This window comes from Miscanthus floridulus, chromosome 14 (genome assembly GCF_019320115.1).
Source record: "Miscanthus floridulus cultivar M001 chromosome 14, ASM1932011v1, whole genome shotgun sequence".
Taxonomy (NCBI): Eukaryota; Viridiplantae; Streptophyta; class Magnoliopsida; order Poales; family Poaceae; genus Miscanthus; species Miscanthus floridulus.
The window spans coordinates 92,701,022-92,728,804 of NC_089593.1; the positions used below are offsets into that span (position 1 = coordinate 92,701,022).

General features: G+C 43.8%; 1 protein-coding gene across 1 annotated transcript; it reads left to right on the forward strand.

The window, feature by feature from the left end:
• The first annotated feature begins 2,718 nt into the window (after window positions 1–2,718).
• On the forward strand, window positions 2,719–26,523 carry LOC136504012 (cysteine-rich receptor-like protein kinase 7). Its single transcript, XM_066498908.1, has 8 exons — window positions 2,719–2,880; window positions 2,986–3,238; window positions 3,486–3,708; window positions 3,821–3,941; window positions 4,182–4,370; window positions 6,498–6,562; window positions 20,221–20,289; window positions 26,217–26,523. The coding sequence occupies exons 1-8, from the start codon at window positions 2,719–2,721 to the stop codon at window positions 26,521–26,523; spliced, it is 1,389 nt and encodes a 462-aa protein (XP_066355005.1).
• The last annotated feature ends 1,260 nt before the right edge of the window (window positions 26,524–27,783 follow it).

The window sequence follows — 27,783 nt, forward strand, 5'->3', positions numbered from 1 at the left end:
ATGAGCCCCGTGCGGCCCTCGCCCAGTCTAGCAGACAGGGTCATCTCAACCTTCTCGTTTGATCCTAAGCCTCTGCCAAGCCCACAGAATCTCCATCAAGGGGAGGCCATTAGGCCACCCGGGTCGGTCTCCGGAATGACCCAGGCATCTATCGGGTTGTAGGTAAAGGAGCAGTAGAATGTCACAAGAGGGCTATGCCGACCCCATCACGAACGATGGACCCGGATTCCACTCGATCACACCTGTTAGCGAACTCACCGAGCACGTCACTCGAGCCCGAGCGATCGGGACAAGCGACAAAACTCAGCCCCTCCGGTTGTGAGAAAACTGAGGATGGGGTAACGTACACAACTCAAAACGACCCCTACTAAGGCCCAACGGGGCTCGGGGGCTCAAGACACCAAACGCCTGGGTCTGCGACCCCGAACTCGCCCCATCTGGCTATGCTTCGACTGCACTCCAAAACTACCTGGGTCTGTGACCCTGAACTCGCCCCATCCGGCTACACTTCGACTGCACTCCAAAACTACCTGGGTCTGCGACCCCAAACTCGCTCCATCCGGCTACGCTTTGACTACACACCAAAAAAATGCATGGGTCTGCGACCCCGAACTCGCCCCATTAGGATCCACGACTCTGACTTGCCCTATCCCACGGCGCGCATCGATGCCAGGATCAGCGAGCTCCATCTCAACCGATCCCTAAACTAACTACCTCAGTTGCACAGACTGCACCGAGGCCAGGATCCACGACTTCAACTCATCCGATCCCGCGGCGCGCACCGACGCCAGGACCCGCGAGCTCCGTCTCAATCGATCCCTTGACTAACTGTCTCGCCCGATCCCACGGCGCGTATCGACGCCAGGATCCGCGAGCTCCGTCTCACCTGATCTCTAAAAAACTAAATGCCACGGCTGCGCAACGACGCCTTGGTTGACAATTCTGTCTCAACTAAAAAACACACACGCATGCCCGCTAACAAACACCCCCAGATGATTTTTCCCGAATCACCCGAGGGCTTGGGAGCTACACCCGCGGGTGCACTTATGCGCACCCGCTGACAAAACAAAAACCTCCTCCGCTGGCAACACAAAAAACCCCCCAGACGGTTCTGCCCGAACCACCCGGGGGCTCGGGGGCTACACCCGCGGGTGTGCTCGCGCGCACCCTCCATCGAAACAAAAATCCCCTAGACGATTCTACCCGAATCGCCCGGGGGCTTAGGGGCTCCTGTCGGGTTCATAAACCTAGGGTCCCTCACAGACCGGCTTCCCCGCACGGGCTCGGCCCAAGCAGACAGTGCGCAACTCATGGGCCAGCCCATGAATCTAAACAGCAGGCCAGAAGGGCGATCCAATCACCGACCGGAAGGTCTAGCCAACGAGGAGCAGCACCCGTTTTCCGACTCTGGCCCACCTCTCTGACCGGAAGACCTAGCCAAAGCACCACTTCCGACTCCGACCCCACGTCTCCAACCGAGGTACGCAAAAACCCCACTCATTGTTCCTCTCCGACTAGCGCAATCAGAGCCGACTGGGACCAATCGACCGGGGACGCCCGCTCGGAAAGGACCAGGGAACGAACGTTGAAAGCAAGGCAGGGCGCACAAGTCAAACCACGATACCAGGGACCGTACCCTGTACGCCTGCAGAAACAGTACTCTGAAACCTCTCTGACACACAGTGTTGTAGGCGCCATATTTTCCCTACAGTATTGTGGGTGCCATTAACTGCCATACGGTAAGGCTCCCCCCCACATGCCTCTGGGCATCGACGGTGTTGTGGGCGCCGGCATTTACCGTATCGAGTGAACATGGTGAAACTCCTCACAAGCCTCTAGGCATCAACAGTATAGCAGGTACTGACATCTGTCATACCTGAACAAAACGACGCAGCCTCCGACGTACATCCGACATCCAACAGTGTTGTGGGCGCCTACCATCATTTTGTACCCGCCGGCGTGGGCAACAAGACTTAGAAGCATTCATACTCTCTCCCTCTCACTTGTAAGGCCATCCGCCTTCATCTATAAAAGGGGATGCGCTCTCTCCCAAAAGACTCAATTGATCCGGGTTGATCAAAGTGATTCCAGATTCATTAGATCGACCAAGTTCACCAGCACACAACCACAGAATTGCTAGGCTCGGACCACAAGCACACACTTGGACATTTAGTTCGTAGCGGAGCTCCCGTCGCTCTCGGCCCTTCCGATCGGAGCTCGGCCGAACCTCTTGTACCCCCATCTTTATCCTTCTCATTTGTAACCCCACTGCAAATTTCGAGCACCTGGGCTCAGGAATAAAGTCACCGACCGACTCAAATTGGACGTAGGGCACGTTGCCTGAATCAGTATAAACCCTGTGTCATTAAGTGCTAGGCCACCTCCGATCACAACGTGCGGCAAAACTACAAATATTTACTTGTTGGTCACTTTCTGCACCGACAGTAATGTAGGCACTTTAGTTCGGGTTGGTGTTACCAACCTGGACTAAAGGTTCTCAGATCCTCATAAAACTTGGAACCGGGACTAGTGCTCATATTAGTCCCGATCCCAACTCTAGCCGAGACTAATATGCTGAACCAAAAGTCTGTTCTCTACTAGTGAAATGTGATATATGATGTCTATGCTATTAAATTATTACCTCCTTATTAATAAAAAATAAATGATCAATGGACAATGTGTGTTCCTCTTTTACAGTGGTGCCGTGCTTAATCGCAAATGGATTATCAAGTTAGCACTACACGGACTGATTTGGAGGGCATGCTCGTCGATGAGAGCATGGAGCCCAAGGCACTGCCATTCTCACTCTTGGATGAAATCACGGGTAGTTTCTCCCAATATCATGAAATCGGCAGAGGAGGATTTGCGGTAGTCTACAGGGTACATATGTCCTCCTCTCCTCCACCGGCAACAGATCTCAGCAGAGCTAGCGGCATTTCTTTTTTGGCAGTTATAATTAAATATATATACATATTTTGGCTGCAGGGAATCCTTGGGACTGGGACGGTTGCAGTGAAGAAGCTGTCCAACGCATATATTCACGAGACTGAGTTCCAGCGAGAGGTTGAATGTCTGATGAGCGTGAGGCACAAAAATATAGTGCGGTTTCTAGGATATTGTGCTGACACACAAGGGAGTATGCAGAGGTACAAGAATAAATATGTCATGGCAGATGTACAACAACGGTTGCTTTGTTTTGAGTATGTACCAAAGGGGAGTCTTCACGATTATATCACTGGTAGGTAAAACTATGATTTCCTTCGTATACTGTATACATGTTCCATCTGAATATTAAAATGTCTACTTGAATGATGGATATTTCTTTGGATTGTTTTCGTAGCTACTAGTAGTAGTTACTAAATCGAATGACCAGTCCAAAAAATTGCAAATCATCCAAACTTAACAGTCCCTGATGATGAGTAAGAACTTCAGCAAAAAAAATTACTAAACCTTGCCCCGTTTTGCATGCTTATTCCTCTTTAAAGATGCGTCGTGTGGACTTCCATGGAGAAAGCGCTATCCAATAATCAAAGGAGTTTGTGAGGGTTTGAATTATCTACACATGAATCGTGTCATTCACTTAGACCTTAAACCTGCAAATATCCTGATGGATGATAGCATGGAGCCAAAAATTGCTGACTTTGGTCTTTCAAGGTGCTTTGATGAAGGGCAAAGCTTGGTTATGGTTACAAAAGTAGCTGGAACACTGTAAGCTAGTTTAGCCTCTATAACTGTTAATCTCTTTGCAAGTTAGTATACATGATTACTACGTATACTCCACCCCCGCTGCACATTAATTATATTGATATTATTCATGCAGGGGGTATTTACCACCAGAGTTCAACAGCCGTGCAGTCACACGTCATTATGACATATACAGTCTTGGTGTAATAATTATGGAGATAATGACGGGAGGGAAAGGGTATCACGCAATTGAGGATGTAAGAAATAACAATTTACTCCTGAAGCATGATCCACGACGACATTTATCTTTACACAGTTGTATGGCAGCCATTGCTACCTATTCCTTTGTTATTTAGTATTTTTATAGGATTGATCATGCCGTAACATCACAATCATATGTTTCTTTTTGGTTTCAGTGTTCTAAAAGACATAAAAAGATATTGTTTGCTAGTCTGTTAGTTTCACAAATCATAACTCAAGATCACAATTTTTGATAGGTACTCGATAGTTGGAGGAACAGGTTGGAAGAAACACTTGAAGATACTGAGTTGGAACAAATACGAGTATGTGCTAACATTGGGAAGGAGTGCACTAAAAATAACCCAGAGAAGAGACCCAGAAGTGTACAACATATAATTGACAGGCTTAACGAAACGGAAAGGGCTGACGAGTCATCACTAGAGATGGTATTTTTAAAAACCTTATGATCAAGCACATTTATGTATCACAAAAAAGTTAATGTTGATCTTTGTGCACATTGACACAAGATACATATTACCTTACAACAAAATTCAAACACAAAATAAATGAACAAATCAGGAGGTAAAAATGATTCCATTTGTGAATAGAACGGAAAGCTGACATCCACAAGATAATTTGAATTCTGAACTGAGCACATCAAGTAACTTGAATATGTCAAAAAATGTCTTCGACAGGTACATAATAATGTACTTCCTCTGTCCCAAATTATAAGACGTTTTAACATTTGTAGATTCATAGCTTTTACTATATATCTAGGTGCATAGCAAAAGTTATGAATCTAGAAAAACCAAAACGTCTTATAATTTGGAACGGAGGGAGTACAACATTAATCATACTAACCATGAACATATATAAGTATCATCTACTAGTATAGTCAATTCGTTCTGTAAGATACTTAAAAACTTCAATGAATTTTATATTGCATAAAAACCAAAATTTCAGTTAATCAGGTTCTCTATATTGATAACAAATGATGGTTACAAATAATACTGCACTATTCATCACTTTTTAATACCAAAATTACATAAGAATTTTGTTGGAATTTTTCTTGTTTTCAGAACATTTATTTGTAACTTCCGTTATTTGTAATATCTGAATTGGATGGTATTATTTCAATATAGACTCTATGGTAAAACATAAGTTAACTTTTCATAAACCATGACTGCTGGATATTGTCTTACTTTTTCTACACATTCGCTACTGTTACAATAGAACTCTTAATATTTTCAATTAGGAACAAAAAGTACTGAACTGATTTTTGTAATATTGTTTAACCCTCTTGAATAATTAAATAGTAACTGTTCAAAAGCAATGTTAGAAATAGTTTTCGTGGTGTATATGAACTCCAACATGTATATATATTTTTCAATAACATGAACCGGGAACTAATTTGTGTAATATGTAGGACAGTAGGACTCCCTCAAGAATTTAGAGTATTTTGAATTCCAGTGATAGATTTTTCAAAAGCATATTGTAACTAGTCAAATCCATTTATGTCATTTGATCCTAATCCAACAGTATTAGTCCAAATAATTTGAATCAAGATCGGTACCTATTGTTTGATATTAGCCTACCAAAGTTGGATGACCAAGGAAACCCACCATGTGTAATGCCTTATTCCAAGATCGTGCTTGATCAAAAGTCTTTGTAAGGTCTGAGCAGGAACTCATGTAATACTCTGTACCATCAATATCTACAAGGACGACTTGTCCTTGGACATATTTGTAAATTCGAGTAAAAATGAAATTGAAATATGAAGTCTAGATCGAATTTGCTTGTCTTTTCGTCCCACAAATAGTAGTTCTTTACTTTAACACATTGTGCCCAGTTTGTTTGATGGTCTTCTATAGTACATGATTAACTATTTTGGTGCATACACACAGATGAGACTGTCCATGCCCACTGAGCGCGGGTTGCTTCATGTCCATCAGTGCAAGCTTCAGTTCCCCATGTTCAAGCCAAATGAGCGGATTTCCTGCCCATTGCGCCTAACCAATAATACAAATGATCTTGTCGCCTTTAGGTGTTTTCCAAAACATTTAGAGAGCTTTACCGATGGACTCTCCAAGCTCCAAGGCATTGTGCTCCCAAGGTCCACTAGCACCTTCCTTTTATGGATGGAAAAACAGCCTCCAGAGAACTTGGAAGCATTCGATGTGATCCTAGAGTGTTGTGTAGCGCACAAAGATCTATTAATGGATGTGGGCGATAACTTTTTGCCAGAATTCAGACAACATATCGAAGGTAAGGTGCATCAGGTACCTCTAGTGGTTGTTTGCCACCCAGCGGGAGAGAAAATGTATTCTGAGGTAAGTTCTTTTTATGGTTTCTTTTGCACTGATTTTAGGTCATGCAGACATGAATTTAGTCCATTCACGTTTGCACCATGTTTTGTTGTTTTATCATGGTCTTGATGCTATGCCTATTTACCGTTTGGCAGCCATTCCAATCGCGAACAAAGGTGACAGACTTCGTCTTTACAACACACACTTGCACACACACACATATTGGTTATTTGTGCTAACTGGTTTTACCAACAATGGTTTCTTTAGATTATATGCACCATTGATAGGAAGAGTTTCTTGGTTTCAATGGACGTGCATCCAACGGAGCCATGGTAAGTTGCTTCTTCTTATGGTATTTTGGGTAGTAAATAAGAGTCTTCAATACATCGAATCAGGGTTTGTTTACATCATCGACTACAAAGAATTCTTAAACTACCTGCAGCAAACAATATCTTTGGTAGCTTGTGGACACAACTACGGTTAACACTCAACTATACACAAGCACGACCATGTATACATATGATGCATTACAACATTTTTCCCCCAAAGGAAGGGGGGATCATATTAAGACATGGCATAGTACATCCCAAATTACTTATAAGCACAGAATAATAAAAGAAACAATCTATTAATTCCTTCCATTATCTTTTTCACTAGTAGCTTTGGTCAACACACAGCCAATGCTCCAGATAAGCCGGTCTGCATCTCAATATGCCTTGTCACAGTTCAGCAAATAAGTGTGTGGCTTACCTTCTGGCTTTCTCAACTTTACAGTAGGTGCACCAGATAACCACTCATTTATGCTGAGCTATTCTAGATCCAATTATCCATAAAGGATTAAATCTTTTTGTTCCTAGCATTTATTTTGTGTCATGTGACTTAAATAAATAATACAATTATATCCAACACTCAAAACATCAATTGTGCCTTGACCATCTTAATAAATACAACTAGTTACGCTGTACTCCCCCATGCATGCTAGAAAACTCGATGTTTTAGAATTCATTTTTTTTTTTAAAAAAGAACATGATGTTTTCAGCATCCCAACCTTCCCAGTAATTAACTACCACTGCGTGAGAGTACGGCCGGCATGAGTTTATGCATTCCTTTCGATTAGCAACTTATTCCATTAATTAGGTATTTATTCCTTCTAACTAGCATGGATCAACTTCAACAAATAGGGATACATGGCTAATTTCTATCTAACACTAATCTATCGTACAAATATTAAAACATCAAGTATTTTGGATGGAGTAGTATATAAAGAAGCTGCCTATATATTGTTGTCCTATGCTCCCTCCATCCCAAAAAGAGTATCATTTTTGCTATGCATCTGGATAAAATGTTTAGATGAACAGCAAAAATGACACTATTTTTTGGGTTGAAGGGAGTATCTCATTATTAAATCTTGTGTCATCCAGGATTTTGGTTGGTCACTACGATGGTCATATCTCCATATGGAACTATGAGACGGAGGTAGATATATTTAGTCGCATTCCTCTTGTACATACGCAACTACTATATATTGATCTAGATAAGGATTTTTTTCCCTCCCTGTTTTTTTTTTTTCTGGAGGGCAGGCAAGATTGATGGCATTGCAAATCGTACAAGATTTCTCTTTAGTTAGATACTGCCTATTCATTGCTCGTGAGCATTGGATTGTGGTTGGTGATGGCTATGGGTACATCCACGTGCGTTCATGCAAGACATTGGAGCTGGATGAGGTGAAGAAATTCAAAGGTCACCAAGATTGGATCCAAGCGCTAGCGGTTCACCCAAGCCTCCCGCTTTTGGTGTCAGGATGCTCGGACACCGTGATCAAGCTTTGGGACTGGGAGAAAGACTGGACGTGCATTCGAACATTCAAAGGACACACAGACAGAGTGGAGTGTCTCATGTTTAACTCACACGATGAGAGCCCTGACTATATCACTTTCGCCAGTGTTTCCTTGGACTGCACAGCAAAGGTATATAGAGAGAGAGTATATACAGGGAGAGTATATTCAGTAGCCAGCTACAGAATAAGTTATTCTGTAGCCACCTCCATTTACGATAATTTTATATACTAATTTACGATAAAGTGAATACATATTTATGATAGTTGTGTTACTATAACACATGAGGATATTTACCGTAATGTTATAGTAAATCATATAGTAAGGAGTTACTATAATCTCGTGAATTAGCATAGTAATTATCATAACTCAAAGTGGTCACAGAATAAATTATTTTATAGTCAACTGCAGAAGTAGTTCTCTCTCTCTCTCTCTCTCTCTCTCTCTATATATATATATATATATATATATATATATATATATATATATATATATATATATATAATAATAATAATAACTTATTCTATGGCCATCTCCATTACGGTAATGTTTGTACTCGTAAATTAGTATAGTCATTATGGTAACTCAAAATAGCCATAGAATCAGATATTATATATACGTCTATTTGTGTGACAACACTATTCAATGCACCAATCAGTCCCAATTTCAAGACCATAAAATTTCGTTCTGCAACCGTAAAACTTGCCTGTAAAACCCAAACCTCTTCCACACCAGGAATAGATCTGTTCATGGTCGAAATCCCACAACCGTAAAATATTTACTACACTAGGAAATTGTGCATGACCGAAACCGTAACATGGAGGTGTGATTTGATTTTTGGAGCAGTAGTCATTGTAATAAAACAAAACAAGCATGGATGATTCCTTGTAGTAATTTGATTGTTTGGAGCAGTAGTCAGTGACAAAAAAAAAAAAGGAACCATTCCTTGCCGTTTTTGTAGTATCGGAAATTAATTGTGTTGTAATGCTTCATGTTTAACAGATTTGGCAAACTTCTTCGTCGCTTCCAATCGCAACGTTAGACTGCAGAGGGGAAGGACAGTGTTGGGTTGATTATTTTCTATTGGCTGGTGATGGTAACCAGTACATCATTACAGGGTCATTGTCTGGGAATGCACGAGTATGTATATATGTGACCTCCTCATTATTAATTCCTTAGTAACATATGTTGATGTAATAATGCCTCTCGGGAAATATTTTTTGTTGTTATATATAGGTCTGGGATTTGCGGACACGTAAATGTGTTCAAGTAATCAAAGGACTCCATGGCTGGGGCTCGAATGCTCGTGTGGTCGATTGTCTCCCGGATCCTCCATTGCTGATTACATCTTTAGAGAACGGCCACGTTGGTTTGTGTAACCCCACCACTTTGAGGTACAAAACAAGTAATCCTCCAAGAACCATGATCCGCTTATATTTATATGATTTTCATACGGCAGGCAAATGACATAATCTTCTCGATTCTGGCCACACATAGTATCTGCATTGATGGCCCACATAATCTTCTGATATATATTTTAACACCAGGTGCTATTAGTTGAGCACCACTGGCTGATAACGATGGATCTAGATGTTTAAGAATCCGAATAATCCAATATTCATATCTGTTTTAGCATCAATATGGATACCCGTATTCGTATTCGATTTTAACGTGGACATCCATATTTTTTGTGATTCTTCTCTATCTAATTCTAGACCCGTATTAAAAATATAAAATATATGATATTACCTATATTCGTGAAGAACAAAGTACCAACGAAACAGCTAAAATTTTAATTTATGGCTAATTAACAATGTAAATGGTTATAATTTTAATACAACAGATGATATGCATTATTTAAACTATTAAAGTTATCTCGATGGATAATAACATTATGATGATTTTAGTATTATTAATGACATATAATAGTCAAGTTTGATTTACTTTATTATGGTTAATTATATGTATTAAAATACTTATCTACACTTTCATTGATTTTTATATATTTAATGATTAAAAAAATATTAATATATATGTCTTTTTTGTAGTTGTCTTTTATCTACATGTGTTGTATAGTCATATTTTACATTTGTACAGCATTAATTTATTATACTATGATATTATCCGTAAGCAAATACACATCGTTATCTTTAAAATCAAGTAGATATCCGAATGCAAATGAAAATTTGACATGTCCTTTTTGTTTTCGTATCTAATAATAGTATTCGTATCCGTATTCAGATTTGAAGTAGAAGGTGATAAGTTATTTAGATTCAAATTAGAAAGTGATAAATAGTACTATTGAGATTTGATTCCATGTGATTCCGATCCAAATCCATCCTTACTGGTGGAGCTCACAACCCGCCAACCATGGCCTTGCCTATGCAAATTTCTGAAGACCCAGGGTGTATGACCCTAAGCCTACAACATACAACAAGTGCAATGCTATAGAAGTAACCAAGTCAATGATGCAATGGTAGTGTCAGCACTAGTAATAATACAACTTTACTCTTGTTAGAGAGCATGGTTAAATCTAGACCCAAACAAATCTACTAACCAAAGAATGAGACCAAGGCATGATATCTTTTAATGAGGTTTAACCATGTGTCTTGTCCAATGCTCCATGTCACACACAACTCGTGTGACCCAAGACATTAACGGGCTCTCCATCACCATGTGACCTTTGATTTTTCAGATTTTCTAACAATAAGCTCTGATACCACTTGTTAGGGTGCATGATTAGATCCAGATCCAATAGGATATACTAATAGAAGAACATGGAAGGATAAACACCATAGAATAAAATACGCAAGTGAGAACGACACCAAAGCATAATGTTTATTGACAATATTCAGTCTTAGGCCTACATCATTAGGGCATTACTACGAGCGATCCTACACATAAAACAGCAGCCATACCGGCATCTGGGTGCTCCGGCATCCTTGCCGCCACCCAAACTAGCCGCCAAGCCATCTCCTGCTTACAATCGGGGTTGCCTCATATTTTTGTGCCCCTAGGATACAGAGTCTAACTCCAACTCTATCATAGCCCCTAATACAACTCAAGTCCAACTGTAACATAACAATACATATTCAACATTTATCTAAGAACTCTCAGGTGATGGCTCAAGGACGTTGAAGTTGAATTGGCACCCTCTCCACTTTGACTCTGGCTCTGCCACTGCTGAGCAGCATAATACCATGCCCACCATCTATTCCCACCTTGTAGCCAACTTAAGAGAAAAAACATTCCCTTAACAAAAGGAGGAATGAAGAAAGCATCCATTAGCAAGCTCTAGAACTATTTCTTATTCTAAAAAATTGGATGGTTTGGTTCATCCCGTGGTTAAAGAGACCCGATAAAATAGGAACTATTCCATATTCTCTTTCTCGGCTCTATAACCATGGGAAGAATCAAACCTTCCAATTTTTAGAAGAATAAATAGTTCTAGCCTCTGCGACCATACACAACCAAGTTCTTATAAAGTTCCTTTACGACCATACACAACAAAGTTCTTACAAAGTTTTCAGTTCATCGTTGGATCACAATGTAACAGAAATGATGAAACAAACAAAAGGAAATAACCATAAGCATCCGTGTAAACAACTCACAAAGCTCTCCTCGCCAAATGGACAGTCTCTATGGTATCCTCTTATTGCAGCAACAAAAAACACAACTAGTTTGTTGCCTTGAATGTAACCTGCTTAAAGGAAGTTACATGTTCTTTCTCAAAAACAACATCATTATGGCTTTAACTCCCACAAAGAAAAATAATGTTCTTTTTCCTTGTGGCCGTTAGCCAATCCCCAAGCATATGGATTATAGATGTAGGTTGGATTAACCCAGTAGTTATGTGAACAGTTCGCTCTACAAGAGATGTGAGGTTCTATGACAATTAATTTAAGTCATAATATATGTAATTTATGTCACATATCAATATTTATGACTCCCGAATGACGAAAAAGAGTGTGTCACTAACCATGCGCCTTAAACCATGTTCTATGCTGTTTATATGTTTATGTCATAAATCTATGATATTGGTTTTAATATCACAAAGCTTTATGACCTTTGATTTTACATCACAGAACTTACACCATGCCATGTAGGCGCTGAGTTGGCAGGTGATAATAACATCATAAAATAAATTATGGCCTGTTATAGCCCACATAGCAGCAAGGTTAGAACAGGCCAAGCCCATTGTTGGTACTGTTTTTTCTTGTGGACCTAGCTTATTATTTCTGATCCAACACAGCCCAATCACAGCCCATCTGTGGCACATATGTTGAAACATAAATTTAGCCCATTTTTATTCTATCCATCTACATATTGTACATATTTTAATTGGACAAAACCCATTACAACACCAACCCATACAAAGCAAATACATTGTACAAATTTTCTACTACCGTCCATTTCCTTTCTTTCTCTATACTAAATTAAGAGAAGTGCACAAGAGCTAGTACATTCTATTAATCTACGGGAAACGTGCAGAGAGTGATATAACGACTGTACGTAGGAAAGATTAGTCTTGCTCCTGCCAAGTGAAACAACGGTGCCTCATCAGTTGATTCTCACACTGAGGTCGTCCTTGTAGCCATACTCTGTCCCATGGCTGCCCACCATTTTGTGGTCGGTCAAAGGGCCAAAGGTTTTAAATTCTGTATAGTAATTTTCCCCCAATTTAAAATAACTGCAAACCATACTTGCATACTATGAACATAACCTACTGCAGATTTTAAAAAGATAAGAAAGAACAAAATTCTAGAGAATGCAAAGGAACTAATTCTTGTCCGTCAAGGATTAAGATGAAAGTGCACTGTCTAATATTTTATATTTCCATTCATGTTTTGATTGAATACTCTGAATCTTTTTACCAAAAACAATTAGCATATTAGCTAGCACAGATCATTCTCTCTTTGATGTCTTTAGTTAGTGACGAGAGTCAAATATAGGGGTATGTTAAGTCCTCGGGAGATAGACTCTCGACCAAGAGACCCCCCAACCGATACCTCTAGGATCGCTCGGGGGCTTAGGGCCTATACCTTTCGGGTACGCTCACGTGCACCCTCCGGTCGAAGATCAGGCAGAGCCCGAGCACGCCCACGGCCTCTGCTCGAGAACTCGGGGGCTTGCCAGGAGCTCAGGCTCCCGACCGACGGCCGCCTGAGCCTGATCCTCCGCTCAGCCCCATCCCGAGCTAGCACGCGGGCAAAGGCACTATGCCCCGAGCATCGACCGAGCCCTCTGAGCATCCAGGGCTCGGGGGCTCCTTGGCGCCGCCCCGACCAACGGGTATGTGGCACTGTCACCCACTCCTCCGACAAGGTCACGCAAATGGCGTAACACAAGAAGACAAACCCCTCCACTGTCTCCGAGGGCTCGGGGGCTCCCGAGCCCGCTTGTCAGCCCCTTAAGCCGAGCACCTTCATCACCAAGGAAGCCTTGAGAAGGTTCACCCGGTGGAGGCTGGTCCAAGCCGACAGCCCCTGGCAGCCAGAGCGCCAGGATCAGAAGAGCCCAACAGAGCCCGACGCTCCCCCGGACTCCATGACAACGCCAGGGTCCATCCACGCCGTAGCAGCACCCTTTTGGACTCCGGCGCACATAGACCATAGACTCCACCCTCGATCTGGCCTATACCCGACCTTCCTCGGTTTATAAAGGGGAGGTCGGATCCTAGAGGGGGGAGGCCAAAAACAGAACACTCCATTCGGTCCGATTCAGAGCTCAGCACCGAGAGCAGAGCAGCCGAGAGGAGCGTCCGAACGCTCCTCCCCACCGGCATCCCGGTAAGAGAGAAGAGCGTTCTTCTCCCCCGCCAGGGAAGCAACCTCTCTGCTGACGAGCCATAGGATAGCACGGAGTGATCCCCTGCCAAATCTCTTACTCTTTCATTGTAACCCCACGATTTGGGTGCTCTTAAATGCAAAGAACAACCACTGCTGGACGTAGGGCTCTGATAGCCTGAACCAGGATACATCGCCGTGTCTTCTCTTGTGTTCTTGAGTCCACTCGAGCCACCGGAGACCCACACTTAGTAACACCCGACGAACAATGACGCTTGCGCGGCATCTACCACGCGACAGTTGGCCAATAAATATAGAATAAAATCACTGTATATTCAGAAAGATAAATAATTTGTTCAGCGGTAAAATAGATAAGTGAAATAATCATGTTTTGGATAATTTCCACAGAGCAGATAAACATATTTTGCATACACCCCAACCACACATATCACATCGAAACAATGGTTACAAATGAAACACGCCCTCATTTTCTATTGTAGAGTTGTTTTCATTGTTTATCTGGAAAACAGACAGGTACAAATTAACACTTGAATCACCCAGCACATGAAAAACAATATGTATGGTAATTGCCTGCACGCTTCCTATTTATCCTAACCCTTTTTGTTAGAAAGGTTACAGTATAAAGCATAAACATAGTGTCATTTATGCTTGGTCAAATCCTATTGCAACATGCTTGCTTTATAACCAAACAGCTACAGGAACTGGAAAAATAAGAGCTCTAAGTCACAAGCTGACAGGTTACTCTAAAGACTAACTAGCTACAGCAGTTCAGTCCAACTGAAACCAAATGATAAACAAACCAAATGGATGGCCAAAACAAGAGGAAACAGTCACTGAACAATTTTTCAAAGGCAAAGAGAAAAAGAGCATGAGCATGCCTGACAGACAGAAGTCACACACAATGATAAACAAACAAGCAACCCCTCTAAGAAATTTCCAAAATCAAACTAAATGCGTTTGACTTGAGATTTTAATTGCGGTCTCACCATTCAAGATTATTTGATAACTAAAATCTGAACTTAACTCTACACTAGCAGTTGTTTTCGGAATTGCAAAACTGTATATCTAAATTTATTTTTGGAATTTTACGTTTCTGGTGTCATGTTATTTTTACACTTGTTGCCTGGATAAATAACATGTCTATATACTTCGACATGTAAGAAAACCATAGAAGGTGGTCTCATAACACATCAAGATCTATACAGTAAACATGCATTTACCTCTTCATGATAGGTTCATCAGGATGGAGCCCAATTGCATCAAGAGCCCTTTCATGCATGACTGAAATCTTATGTCCAATATCGACTCCAACACATCATCAACCTGCAAAAGGGCCGTTCATATAAGCCGAAATAGTTATTTTCTGCTCTTACAATATTACTAGGTAAACATGAGTTGAAAATCAGTAAGCTTGAGTTGAAAATCAGTAGGCAGACATTACTGTTTGAGAAGGAAACCGAAAGTTGAGAAAACCAAAAATACTATTTTTTTAAAGCAGAACAAAAAAATACTATTCAATCAGTCAGAATTGTTACTAATAACTGTGTAGTAGATAACTGAATGCCATGCCACGACTGTTCTGCATTGTTACTAATAATCTAAAGTTTGATTTACTATTTCAATGAGCCTTCTGTCAACGAGCACTAGCACTAAAAGTCTAGAAGCTATCCATCGTCTCAAACAGACAGATATCAGTTATCACCTTGACATGCCAAGCTAGCAGTTCGTTTTGTTGTAAGAAATGACTTGCTCAAGCTAATTAATCATCACAGTATCTCAACAAAAAGAAGGCATATTCTACTCCACCAGAATACAAAAGTCAAGTACTATATTTGTAAAGTAGGGTAAACAATAAATCAAGTTTAGTGGTTTGTTCTATACTAGGTAACCACAAATTGTCGATACTGGATTGTTCTCACAATTCTGAACCTCCTATCAGGCAACTAGTCAACTACAATCATATTACAAACTACACAGTTCACTAAAAGGTGAAAAAAATAGTCCCTAGCTTTGCAGTGGGCTGTCTTTAGATTTTTCAAATTTCTAATGAGGCACAATATCTCAGAAATGTGCAGAACTTCTAATTAATATTTCAAGAAGACCAACTTTCTGAAACATAAAGTGAATAATGCGAAGCGTGTACTAGTCAGATATACATTTAAATTTTCAAACGTCCTTCCTAATTTAGGCCACATCAGACAAATACAAAATGGTAATCGCTAATTGATCACTCTCTATTCAGACCCTAACTAAAATAGATTAACTATATGTACATTCTGATGAGAAAGTGGCTGCATATAGTTAAAACAGATGATAAGCACAGTCACCACATACTTATTTTCATTCATCTGTCAGCGTCTGAGAGCTCCTTGGGGCGGCGGCGGGAGACCCTTGGGTGGCTCGGGCATCGTGGAGGCAGGTAGGCGGTGGCCGATGTGCAAGGAGCCCAACGCGGTAGCAGGTGGAGGATAGAATAGGGGCGGGCATGTGTGGATAGGGTTTTCCGAGTTTCTTGTCCCAATGTGACCCATGGTATTGTAGCAGGGGCGCGTCACCAATTTTTCCGTGGTTGAGCTGCACGTGCCGAGGAAATTTTTTGCGTCATAAAAATTTCCGCGGTTGAGCCGTGCGCGCCGAGGAATCCTTTTAGGGCCTGTTTGGAGCAAAGGAATACAAAATAGATGAATGGAAAAAAGCAGGAATGAGATAGACTGAATAGTGAAAAACTATAGGATTTCAAAACACAAGAATGAATACTTTGAGCTATTTGGAATGGAGGGAATTATAGAAACATGAGCAAGTGCATAGCAAGAGGGAGAGCAAAGATTCTTTCCCTTGGGTTGGAGTGGATGTTTTATTTGCTATGTTTTGCACTAGTATGGTTTCCTTTCCTTTGGAAAGGAACTCAACATTTGTTCATTCCAAATACTATGAAGTGATTCCTATCCTTTGGAATGTATTCCTTTGAGAATCCTTTGATCCAAACATGCCCTCAGTTTTGATGGGGTCGGCGTGCATGCATGAGTTTATTTGTTTCTGTGTTCCTTTTTACACACAAATATTATATAGAAAGAGATATTTGTTATGAGGCTGAGAAAAAAGTGCTGAAAGCCAAATTCGGCATAGACCCAAGGAGGTGATATAGGAAAAACATTACTTGTTTAGAATTTATGGAAAACAAAAGCTAACAAGGTCAATTCAATATTAGGGCTCTCTTTAAACTTTTGATTTTTATTTGGCTTGTTGTGCCTGGGCGAGTGTGGGAAAATATAAAAAAGAGAACTAGGCGAAGAAGGAATTTTGATCCATTTTAAAACATGAGTAAAACTTGGACCAAGTGGGCTCAATATATTTCTATGTGACATAACAAAGATTTTCACGTAAGGGAATTGGAGTAACTTTATGACCTTTTTGTGACATCCATCTTGTTTTGTCACTAGATTAAAATGCCTCTGAAAAAAGTCATAAACTAATTAACTTAGTGGCATTTTGACCAGATGTCATGCCGTAAACGTCATAAAATGACACATCTCTTGTATTGTCGCCAAGAAGTTTTAGAAAGATGGCAGTTAAAAAAGGTATTTAATTGTTTTATTACAATCATAGAAATGTTTACTAGTCATATTTCTCTTGGCAAAATTATCCTTTGTCAAAATTACACCCTCTAGAGATACAAAAGGCATACATTGATCTCGAAGGAAGTTTCAGCTTCCATGTGAATTGTTTTGAAAGAACATCCACATGAATCTTTTTACTGGATTGCGTACCCCAGTTTACATAGACCACACTGAAAATTGACTATGTTTGTGAGGATCCTAGGAAACATGTCCTGTCTCATTATTAGACAGCTAGCATTAGCTAATTTGGCCACTAGGTTATTCCACGCAGCCAACTTATCGCCCACGAGAGCTCTTTGGAAGGATGCATTAGGGCTTGTTTAGCTACATTCATTACCTCCTAATCCACATGTATTGGAGTAGAAAATTAACTAAATTTTCACATTAATCCACACGTGTCCTCTCAACATCTGGTTTATTGATTATGTCCTATTTTGAAGGTCCCATGTCACTGAAAATCTGTCCTGACCTTTGAAGGAACACCCAATTTATTTTAAACATGTGGTATACAATTTGAACTTTAGATTTTTTTATAAGCAAGGTCCGTCACCTTCCCTCCTAGTTGAGTAACTTAAATAACTATTTACTAACAAGAAGGAATTATTTGTTCTTGATGGACATAACCACTAATATACAGGGGCGGATCCAACGGTGGGGTGGGTGGGTGGGGTGGGGGCTCGAGCCCCCCTACTCATACCGGAGCAGTGAAACCCCTCTGGAGCCCCCATGAATTTTTAGGCAAAGTTCTATAGTGTAGGTGGGGCTGAGACTTAAGATCGATCAGCAGTCGGAGGTATGTGTTGTTCAGCCTCCCCTAAAATTTTTTCTGGATCCGCCGCTGCTAATATACTTAGTTTACCTTGATCAAAAGGTTGCTGGAAATATTGGATCCTTTTTTAAAATACAATGACAGGAGTAAAGGCATTCCTACGGAAAGATTTACTAGAAGTCCAAAATGTTTCCTTGAGGCAATGTTGACTTTGTCTTTGTTAGTATATAGGCAGCGGTCCTGTATGATGAGTTGACACACTTAATGGTATAGTCTTGTACGAACAAGACAGCTGTTTGTGTTATGCGACCATTAGTTATACTTTCAGATTAGCTTCTGGTACGGACAGTCTATGGTCTTAGAAATACTTTATCGATGCATTCAGAATCGATTTATGGAGGCTGAACTAGCAACGGCCTCTGTCAAGTTGTCTAATAATGAGCCATTTGCAGAGGTGCCAACTAGTGCCCTTCCTGTAAAATGATTTCCTTGGATTGAAGCCTCTGATCTAAAGCCATTTATTTGAAGCCAATTATGGATTGAAGCCTCTGATCTAAAGCCATTCGCGAGAGAGCAATTCTTATGACGACACGAAACATTCACTTGACTAAGCATATTGTATTATTCTTTTATATTAAATCCTAAGAATCTTTTATTGAATATTTATTTGAGCTTCTAGCGATCGCAAATGAAAAAATCAATTAGAAGTTTTAGATCTTACCGACTAATACAACTTTGGTATAAGATATCTCTCTCTACAAGGTCGTTTGAGGAATTAAAAATTTGAATTTCAGAATCCGTGAATGCAAAATGAATATTTGGGACTCTAAATGATCTCAAATCAAAAGCTTATCAATACATATTTGTAGATTGTGTGAAGGACTATAACTTTGGCATAGACTATGGCAACACCTAAGGTTTTTGAAAATTCTAAAATTCAAATATAAGAATATAATTGGCCATGTGGGGGCGTTGTTGCCTCCACATTGTCCACGGCAAGCACTCCTTGAAAGCCAAACAGTCCGTAAAACATAACTATATTCTCGTGGGAATCTACCGGAATCGCTACTCTATTTACACTGTAAACTGAGAGCTAAAAACACTCTCCACATTGAACCCCCAACAATCACTCTATAATCACTTACCACCTCCTCCCCACCCTCACCCCAACTAAAATCACTGTATAAGTGAATTAAGGTATTGGAGCTAAGAATCAGGAAATTGAGCTCTACCAAAAAGACCCTAAGAACCTAAAACATATATTTGGCAGTTGTGACTACATGATTTTATTTCAAAATCATGTTAAATACAAAGCTATAGATCGCATCGTACTCTACAATTATGACAGTAAAGTTCGTTTTCAATGGAAATCATATGAAAAAGTAAATATTTGTTTGGATAACTACTTACAGAGGTGGAGAGGTTTGTCTCTAATAAATCTAATTACAAAAGCGCCAATCTATAAGTAACCATTTACAGAGTAGCCTCTTAAGACTGGTGGCATATGTTGTTGGGACAAATGATGATGTACGGAGGCGACTGAAGTTATGTTCTGCCTTTGTAAGTAATGGGAATATTTTTCAATAAATATTTTTAGTAGTCATCATAAGCAATTTAGGATATCCTGTGACATTGGTGGACACCTATAAATAACTACTTTTTTATCATCTTCAAAACGGACGGTCATTCAAATCCCTCAATGTCATGAGATGTCAAATACTCGCAGCCTTGTAATATTGTCTCGAGGGCATTTGTTTACATACGTAACAAGATAAAAGCTATAAGTTATTTATTGAGTCATAAACATATAACAAAGTCATCATCCTTATTATTGTCTCGAGGGCATCTCATCATCAATAGTGAGAATAGCATTGGTGGTTTCACTTTGCATTATTATTGAGGATGTATGCTTTTAGTCTACAAAATTCAAACCTGGTTACAAATGGCTTGACAATTTTGCAGGTATAAGAACACAATTGGCTTTGAGCTTGGATCTCCTCGTAATTCTGTATTTGTCAAGGGCATACGAAGGTAATGGGAAATTACCATGTTTCTGCATCAGTTTTACTTTGTACCTGTGTTCTTTGAACAAGTTAGTAATACGAGAGTAAATACAGAAATAAATATAGTAGAACCACAAGCAATGGTTGAATATGGGCACCTGCCACAAGCAATGGTTGGGTGTCATGAACCGTAGTTCATTAGGGGATAAATATTGCCATGAATAGCCAGGTAAAGTAGATTACAGGGAGGCTAACTATTGGGGAATTTTTTATGAGTTCTTCTTCATTGCTTCTCAATATTCAAAAATCATGTTGCCTTATATAGAGAGGACTCCTAAACCTCTCAGGACGCGCAATCAAATTGTAACAAATCATATCACTCCTATCTCTAACTCATCCAGCCCCTCTAATTAATCATCCTATATTCACCACCCCCTACAAAGAAAATGATGCCCCATAACATCCTACAAAATGTTGTAAATCTGAACTTTCCATGGGATGTTTTTAGAAGGATTTGGATTTCTTAATAACCACATTTATGTTACATTTCACTATAATACCCAATTACACATAATCCAGTCGATGGCTCGATGACAAGATAACCCTTCAATTTATGAGTCGTGCCGTCTAATTGTGCTTCACATGTCTGTTAGAACAATCCATCATAGAGAAAAAGTGGCTATATATTTTACGTAACATATATACAACATTTGATGGAATTCAGTAAATAGTATCATATATGTGGGGTTGTTTTCGATTGTTCAATCTTTTGAGCAGCTCATCCTACATTGCAGTGTCGTGATCGGATTTGAAGGCGGACTGGCAATGCTTGAAATCGATTAATTTTACAGATGATATTGCCAATGATATAGCAGAACTGAGGTATGGATGGATGCCAACAAAGATCAGTATGGAGTCATTAGCAACACAGATTCTGCTCTTGAGAGTCGACATTTCTGATAGGGACGTTGTTTATCTGTACTCTACAGATTTGAACTGGAATTTGGAGTGTTCCCACACAATGTCATAGCTATATATACTAACTAACACTAGTACAGATCTGAATTCACTGCCGGCTCCATCTCTGTCGGTTTTTAAGAAACCGATAGTGATAGTGCCTCCCGGCACATCACTACCGGCTTTTGGCTAAAACCGGCAGTGATAGGACCAACCGACACTGATATTCGGGTCTTCACTGCCAGTTCATATTACTGCTAGTTTTAGCCAAGAACCGGCACTGATATTGGGTCATCACTGTCGGTTTTTGGCTAAAACTGACCCTGATACTATCACTGTGGGTTCGTGTCTTGAACCGGCAGTGATATGCTGAAAAAAATTTCATAACCTTCTCATATGATGTCCGATGAAATCTACAACTTTGTAGTTCAAACTGACCCTAAAAAAATTTTATACCAAAGTTGTAGTACTCGACGAGACCTACAACTTTGTAGTTCAAACTTTTCTGATTTGAAATCGTTTGTATGTCCAAATATACAACATAAGATTTTGTAGATGTTGGATGTTCGGATGTGTTTGATTCAGTCCCCTCTGTGGGACGCCCTGCTTTCCCTTTTATAGACCAAGAGAGAGCATGGGTTACAGTGGAGGAAAAGAAGAGAACGAGCGGAAGAAGTCCTTCAGGATCGCCGGGTCCTTCTCCTTTATGTGGGTCCAGCCGACCCTACAGACGTCAATAGGGACAGCCTCTCATCGCGGCCCTGTCCGTCACTGGCATTCATGTGCAGGCGTCGTCTGCCGGTCATGGCGCTCCACTCTGTCCTGGCGCGTTCCTGACAATGTTCGTACGGGGTTAGGCAGAACAACACCAGTACGCTAGACGCTGTTCCTGACGTGAACCCCTAGTATGTTCCATCACGGTCATGGGTTATATTGGGGTGTGCCGGTCACCTCCCTGGTGCCAGAGCTTTGACTCAGGCCCACTTGCTTGGTTCTGGAGTGGTTGGCAGCGGTATGGGTCTTCATCGGGCGAGACAGAGCCTCTGACCTCACGGTCGGGCGAGGCAGAGTTCCTCCCCAGAGGCCAAGCAAGGCAAAGCCAACCCTCAGGGGTCTGGCAATGCGGAGCCCGCCCCTAGAGGTCGGGAGAGGCGTAGTCCGCCCTCAGGGGTCGGGCGAGGCGGACCCTGCGGCCTCGGTGTCGGACGAGGCAGAGCCAACCCTCAGGGGTTGAGTGAGGCGGAGCCAGCCTCCAGAGGTCGGGCGAGGCGGAGCCACCCTTAGGGGTCGGGCGAGGCAGAGCTCATGGCCTCGGTGTCGGATGAGGTAGAGCCAACCCTCAGGGGTCGGGCGAGGAGGAGCCAGCCAATAGAGGTCAGGCGAGGCGGAGCCACCCCTCAGGGGTCAGGTGAGGCGGTGCCTGCGGCCTCGGTGTTGGGCGAGGCAGAGCGACCCTTAGGGGTCATGCGAGGTGGAGCCCGCGGCCTTGGTGTCGAGCGAGGCGGAGTGACCGCCAACCCTCAGGGGCTGGGCGAGGTGGAGTTTGCGCACCTGGGGGTCAGCAAAACATGTAGTCGTGCTCTTGACCGCTTGGATGAATCAACATTGATGGTTATTAGCTCCCCCTCTTCGGGTACCCTAGTATTGGTCCCCGACAGTAGCCCCCGAGCCTACGGAAGAGTAGAATACTCCTTCGGAGGTTTTTTTGAACGGGAGGACTTTGAGGGCCCTGGCCTTCTTTTGTCATCCATGACATATCCTGGGGATGGTGATTCCCTCTCGCTGAGGTCAAACCCTTCGCGGGTATGGGCGTGAGATTTGGTGGGTTGTTAGCTGGCTAGTTCGAGTGGGGTCTCAGCACCCCATTCATGGGGATCCGGCTAGGGCCAGCTTGGCGATCGACTCCAGATTCTTGGTGGTTGATCCGTATAGTTTTCGGGTCCGTTCGACCGGTCCCGAGGGCTATGCGCCTTTCTTCGAGGAAAAACCATGGATCATAACCGACCGAGACTCGAACATGAGCAGGGATGTCCATGACACTCGTGCGCCTGGGTACTGGCCACTTGCGGACCCATCCCTTTCTATCCCTTGTTCTAAGGGTGCCTGGAGCGGTTGTCGAACCCATCGATGGGCCAACCTTTGAACTCCTGGGCCCAGGTGATCCATAGAGGTGTTTTTTGATCCGTATTCCTCTTACTTGTGACGAGTCATGGCCCGTCCGGAGAGGCGAAATGTTCGGCGAGTTTTCCAAGGGAACGGACAAAGATTGTGTGCGCAAGCACGAAGATCCAGGCGGATGGTTGGTTTCCTCGCATCCGTCGCCCCTATAATACCAAAGGGTTCACCCCTAGGGTTCTATACCTTGCATCCTTGCCTCCGTAGCCATGACCACCACCACCAATCGCCTAGGGTTCCCTGTCTCCACATCCCCACCACCGTCGAGCCCACATCCAACCATCCCCACCTCCAATGGATCCGTGGTGCCCCTCTGACATCACCTTCCAGTGCATGCAGGGCCTCGTCCATCGTGGTCTTCTTCGCGCGCGGACCTTGGCCGATGAGTGGCTGCTGTCTGGCGAGGAAGATCTACCATCACTGCCCAATGGCTACATAGTGTCATTTGCCCACTTCCATGAGCATAGGTTTGCGAGCCCTATCCACAGATTTCTCCAAGGGCTGCTACACTACTACAAGATCGAGCTGCAACATCTCAACCCCAACGGGATCTAGCACATGTCAGCGTTTGTTGCCCTATGTGAGGGATTCCTGGGGATCAGCCCCCACTTCGATCTATGGAGGTACTTCTTCACCATCATCCTTCAGAAGATGAGGGAGAAGAGTGGTAGGCAGGAACTACACATGCCGATGGGGTGCGCCGACATCCAACTCTAAAACAATCGGGTCGGTGAGTATCCATCGATGCGGCTATCGACATCCAGCAAGGCGTGGCATTCGCAGTGGTTCTACCTCAAGAATGCCACCGCCGCCCCTTTGCCAGAGTTCACTAGGTGCCTTATCGAAGAGGCCCTAGAGTCATGGAGGAAGTGGGGTGTCCCAGAGAAGGACAAGAAGAAGATCTTGGACCACATCACCACCATCCATATCTTGAAGGAGAGCGGCCTAAAGGGGTCAAGTGTCATCGGGGCCTACCATGCAAGGAGGGTGGTGCCGTTGATGACACGAGCATTCCTAAAGGGGCCGAGGCGTCGTTCAACAGAACGACGCTCACTGAGGGGGCGCTCCCCAACTCCAAGATCATGCAACGCATCAAGGAGGCAATGGAGCACTCGTGGGATGGCGTAGGTGCCCCCCTCGATTTCGTTTACCCGGTGCCAGGGCATTCTCCAATGCGGCCAGAACTAGGCCATGTCGTCTTCATAAGTTTCCCCTCCTTATGCCTCCTCTTCAATTGATTTCCCGACCTCTTGATACTAACATTGAAAGGGGCGGGATCAGCCAAAAGACCTCATCCTCATGGATCACCTGGCTCTATTGCCGAGGGATTCGTCCATGAGGGTAGCAAATCGCACCGAGGGTGAGCGTCTAAGGAAGGTGAAGGAGGACAAGAGGAAGAAGTAGCAGAAGCTGCAAGCGCAGGAGCGCGGGGAGGACATCGACAACAATGATGATGATGGAGATAATGACGAGGTAGTCGACGACATTGAGTGGGATGACCTAGAGAACGAGGATGTGCCAACAGGTATTGGTTCATCCTTGCAGGAGTCGGCACCCTTCCCGTTCCATAGAGGGGAGGGCATGTCTGGGGAGCCAACGAAGATGGGCTGTACCATTGGCCTACCTTAGGAGCCAACAGGGGTGAGTGGCTCTATCGCTGCGACCGAGGAGCCAGCAGAGGCTGGTGGCTCCATCGTCGTGCCCCAAGATCCAAGGGGAGCGAGCCCTTCTGCCTAGGAGTAGGGTGTGGGCTCAAAACGGCCTCGCCCCGATGGGGCGGAGCAGAGGTCGGGGTGTTCGCCCCCCAAACGTATCTTCCACCCAATGGCGCCAAGGTGAGTCATCATCAGCTCCTCTGTTTTTCCCTATTTTGGTCAGATTTCATCGTGACTTATGCTTTTCCTCTCTTGCAGCATCGGGAGGCAGCGTAATCCTTTGGCGCTAGCACCAAAGAAGAGTGTCACCCTTCAAGCGAGGTGGCAGCCACTGGCTGGTGTCGCGGCAATAAGCTAGTGTGACTGCATCACCGGCCAGTCAGGCACCGCCCACGGTGGCGTCTGTGCCCTCGGCGGGATGGGTAGATGTGGGGGCTCAAGGGATGCCTTCGGAGGTCATGGAATAGCCAGTGATGGTGGTGATACCACTGTCAATGACAGGGTGGATGGGGGTGCTGACCGCGCTCATGACGTCGACCATGGCAGGCATGATGTAGCCAGTCAGGACCCCGCCGACGCAGGTAGAGGTGGTGATGGCTATGACAGGCGGGTCACAGCCGGGTGCTATCATGGTGGCGCCTAAGGAACCGGCGTGACCCGTGCCATCGGCGACCCAGGTGACGGCGTCTAGCATGGACCGGACGTCGGGGGATGCAGCCGAGGGGTCCCCAGAGGTCACGGTTGTAGGAGAGGAGTCAGCGTCCGTACCGCTAACCCCTTCTGTTGTCGGAGGGATTGTCCTAGTAGGGATGTCATGGCGAGGAGGGTTGGCGATGATCAAGACTAGCAAGGAGCCATCCCTGGCCCTGACGCCGGTGGGTAGTGACTCACTCGCATGGAGCGAGCCCCTACTCTGGTGGGTGAGTTCGAAGGATCCAACGTCGACGCTCTTCACTCTCGATGCTGCCACAGAGAGCATGGATTGGGAGAGCCTCGACATGGGGATCGCGTCCATGCTCGAGGCCCTGGACCACGCTAGAGGTGCCTTGCGCGATGTTGTCGTTCCCTTCGACCGGATATTCACTTGACCCTGCTTCTCGCCCTTTTCTTTCTCTATATATTTTTGTATTCTGACCATCATCTCCTTTTAGTCCCTTATCGCTTGTAGCCGGGGGAAGTCTCGATTCCTTCATGAGCAGAAGGAAACCTGGGACTGCCTCATTGAGGAGGCATGGCTGTGCAGGGAGGCGATCGCTCAGCTTGTTGCCGCCCAGCAGAGGGTGTCCGAGCTAACTCCCCTTATCGAGGAGGCGGATAGTCTTCGGTCACGGGTGGCCGAGGCTCGTTGTCATGTTGATGAGGCCGAGATGGCATTCGAGGCACTGTCGGCGAGATCACGGAGGGACAATGAGGAAGCCGCCAAGGTTAGGAAGGAGCAGGATGAGCTACTCCAGAAGGACATCGAGACCCACTAGCAGATCCTCAACCTTCTGGCCAAGGTTGAGAAGGAACAGGAGCTAAAGCTGGGAGCCGAGGAGAAGCTCATGGCCCTGGAGTAGAGGGCAAGTTTGGATGCCACGGCGGTCGCTCGACTACGCAAGGAGCGAGATGAGCTACTCCAAACCATGGAGAGGCTCCGCTTGGAGCATGGCATGGCTCATGAGGAGCGTGATCAGGCCCTTCGAGAGTGTGACCAGGCCTGCCAAGAGCGTGATGACATGTAGCAGAAGGTCGGCTCCCTCTAGGCCGAGCTCAGAAACACGATGGCCCAGAAGCTTGAGGCTGAGAGCGTTTCTGTCGGGCTAGCCACGGACCTCGCCGAGGTGAGGAGGAATCTTTAGGCGGAGAGCAACAAGCTCGGTATCCTAAGCACCACCCTTGGAGTGGTCTATGATGACCTAGCGGTGGTGCGGTTAGAGGGGACCAGCTTGCTCATGTCCCGTGCCATCGAGATCATGGCTCGGGTGCGCCAGCTCGAGAGGAATGCCCTTCGTGCCAGGGTTAGTCAATCCTTCGTGATTGCTTGTTCTCATTATGGGGATAGCATTGACCTGGAGACGATGAGCCATGGCTTCATGCCTAGCTATGAAGCCCACGAGCTGGAGAAGATGGAAACAACGGTGGCTTCCCTTTTGCAGGACTTGGCGGATAAAATAGAGAGCATAGTTCTCCCTCGGAGGGGTTAGTTAGCCAGATAGGTTGGGCAATCATTCATGTAACAAGCGACAAGCTCCGACCCCTCTATAACACTTGAACAAACTTGTCATTTTGTTTCGTTTGACCAAGTCTGTTCTTTTGTTTTGGTGTGTTCCAACCCTTCCATTTGTTAAGACCATAGGGCCCGATGCGTAGGAGGGAAACTCTGATCACGCTGGTAAGCAAGAGTGCCATAGCCACTAGGGCATAGGTTTCTTGCAGTCTGACTAGCCTTGCTCAGTCGTTCATTTCCGTAGACCTTGCCACTAGGTTAAACGTGAGGAAGAGATCAGGCGCGACGACTGTTTTAGAAAGGGTGTATTTATACCCTTATCAGCCCCCGAGTGAGATCCAACCCCTTGCTGTTGCTGGGGTTGGGTGTCACTAAGGATCGAGGAGAGGATAGCGAAATTAATAGGAGAAAAGCGTCTCTTGTTTTCATGCGTACCCCCTCCGTAAGATCCGAGCCATCGTTCTGCGACTGCATGTTTGGTCGTCTTGCGAGTCTAACTTTCCTCAGCCCCCCACATGTAGTAGGG

Excerpts from the sequence above, each read along its gene's own strand:
- LOC136504012 (XM_066498908.1), top strand. The coding sequence starts at position 2,719 with ATGGATTATCAAGTTAGCACTACACGGACTGATTTGGAGGGCATGCTC. Across the intron at positions 3,942-4,181 it reads GGTATCACGCAATTGAGGAT|GTACTCGATAGTTGGAGGAA; the intron begins GTAAGAAATAAC and ends AATTTTTGATAG. Across the intron at positions 4,371-6,497 it reads ACGAGTCATCACTAGAGATG|ATTATATGCACCATTGATAG; the intron begins GTATTTTTAAAA and ends TGGTTTCTTTAG.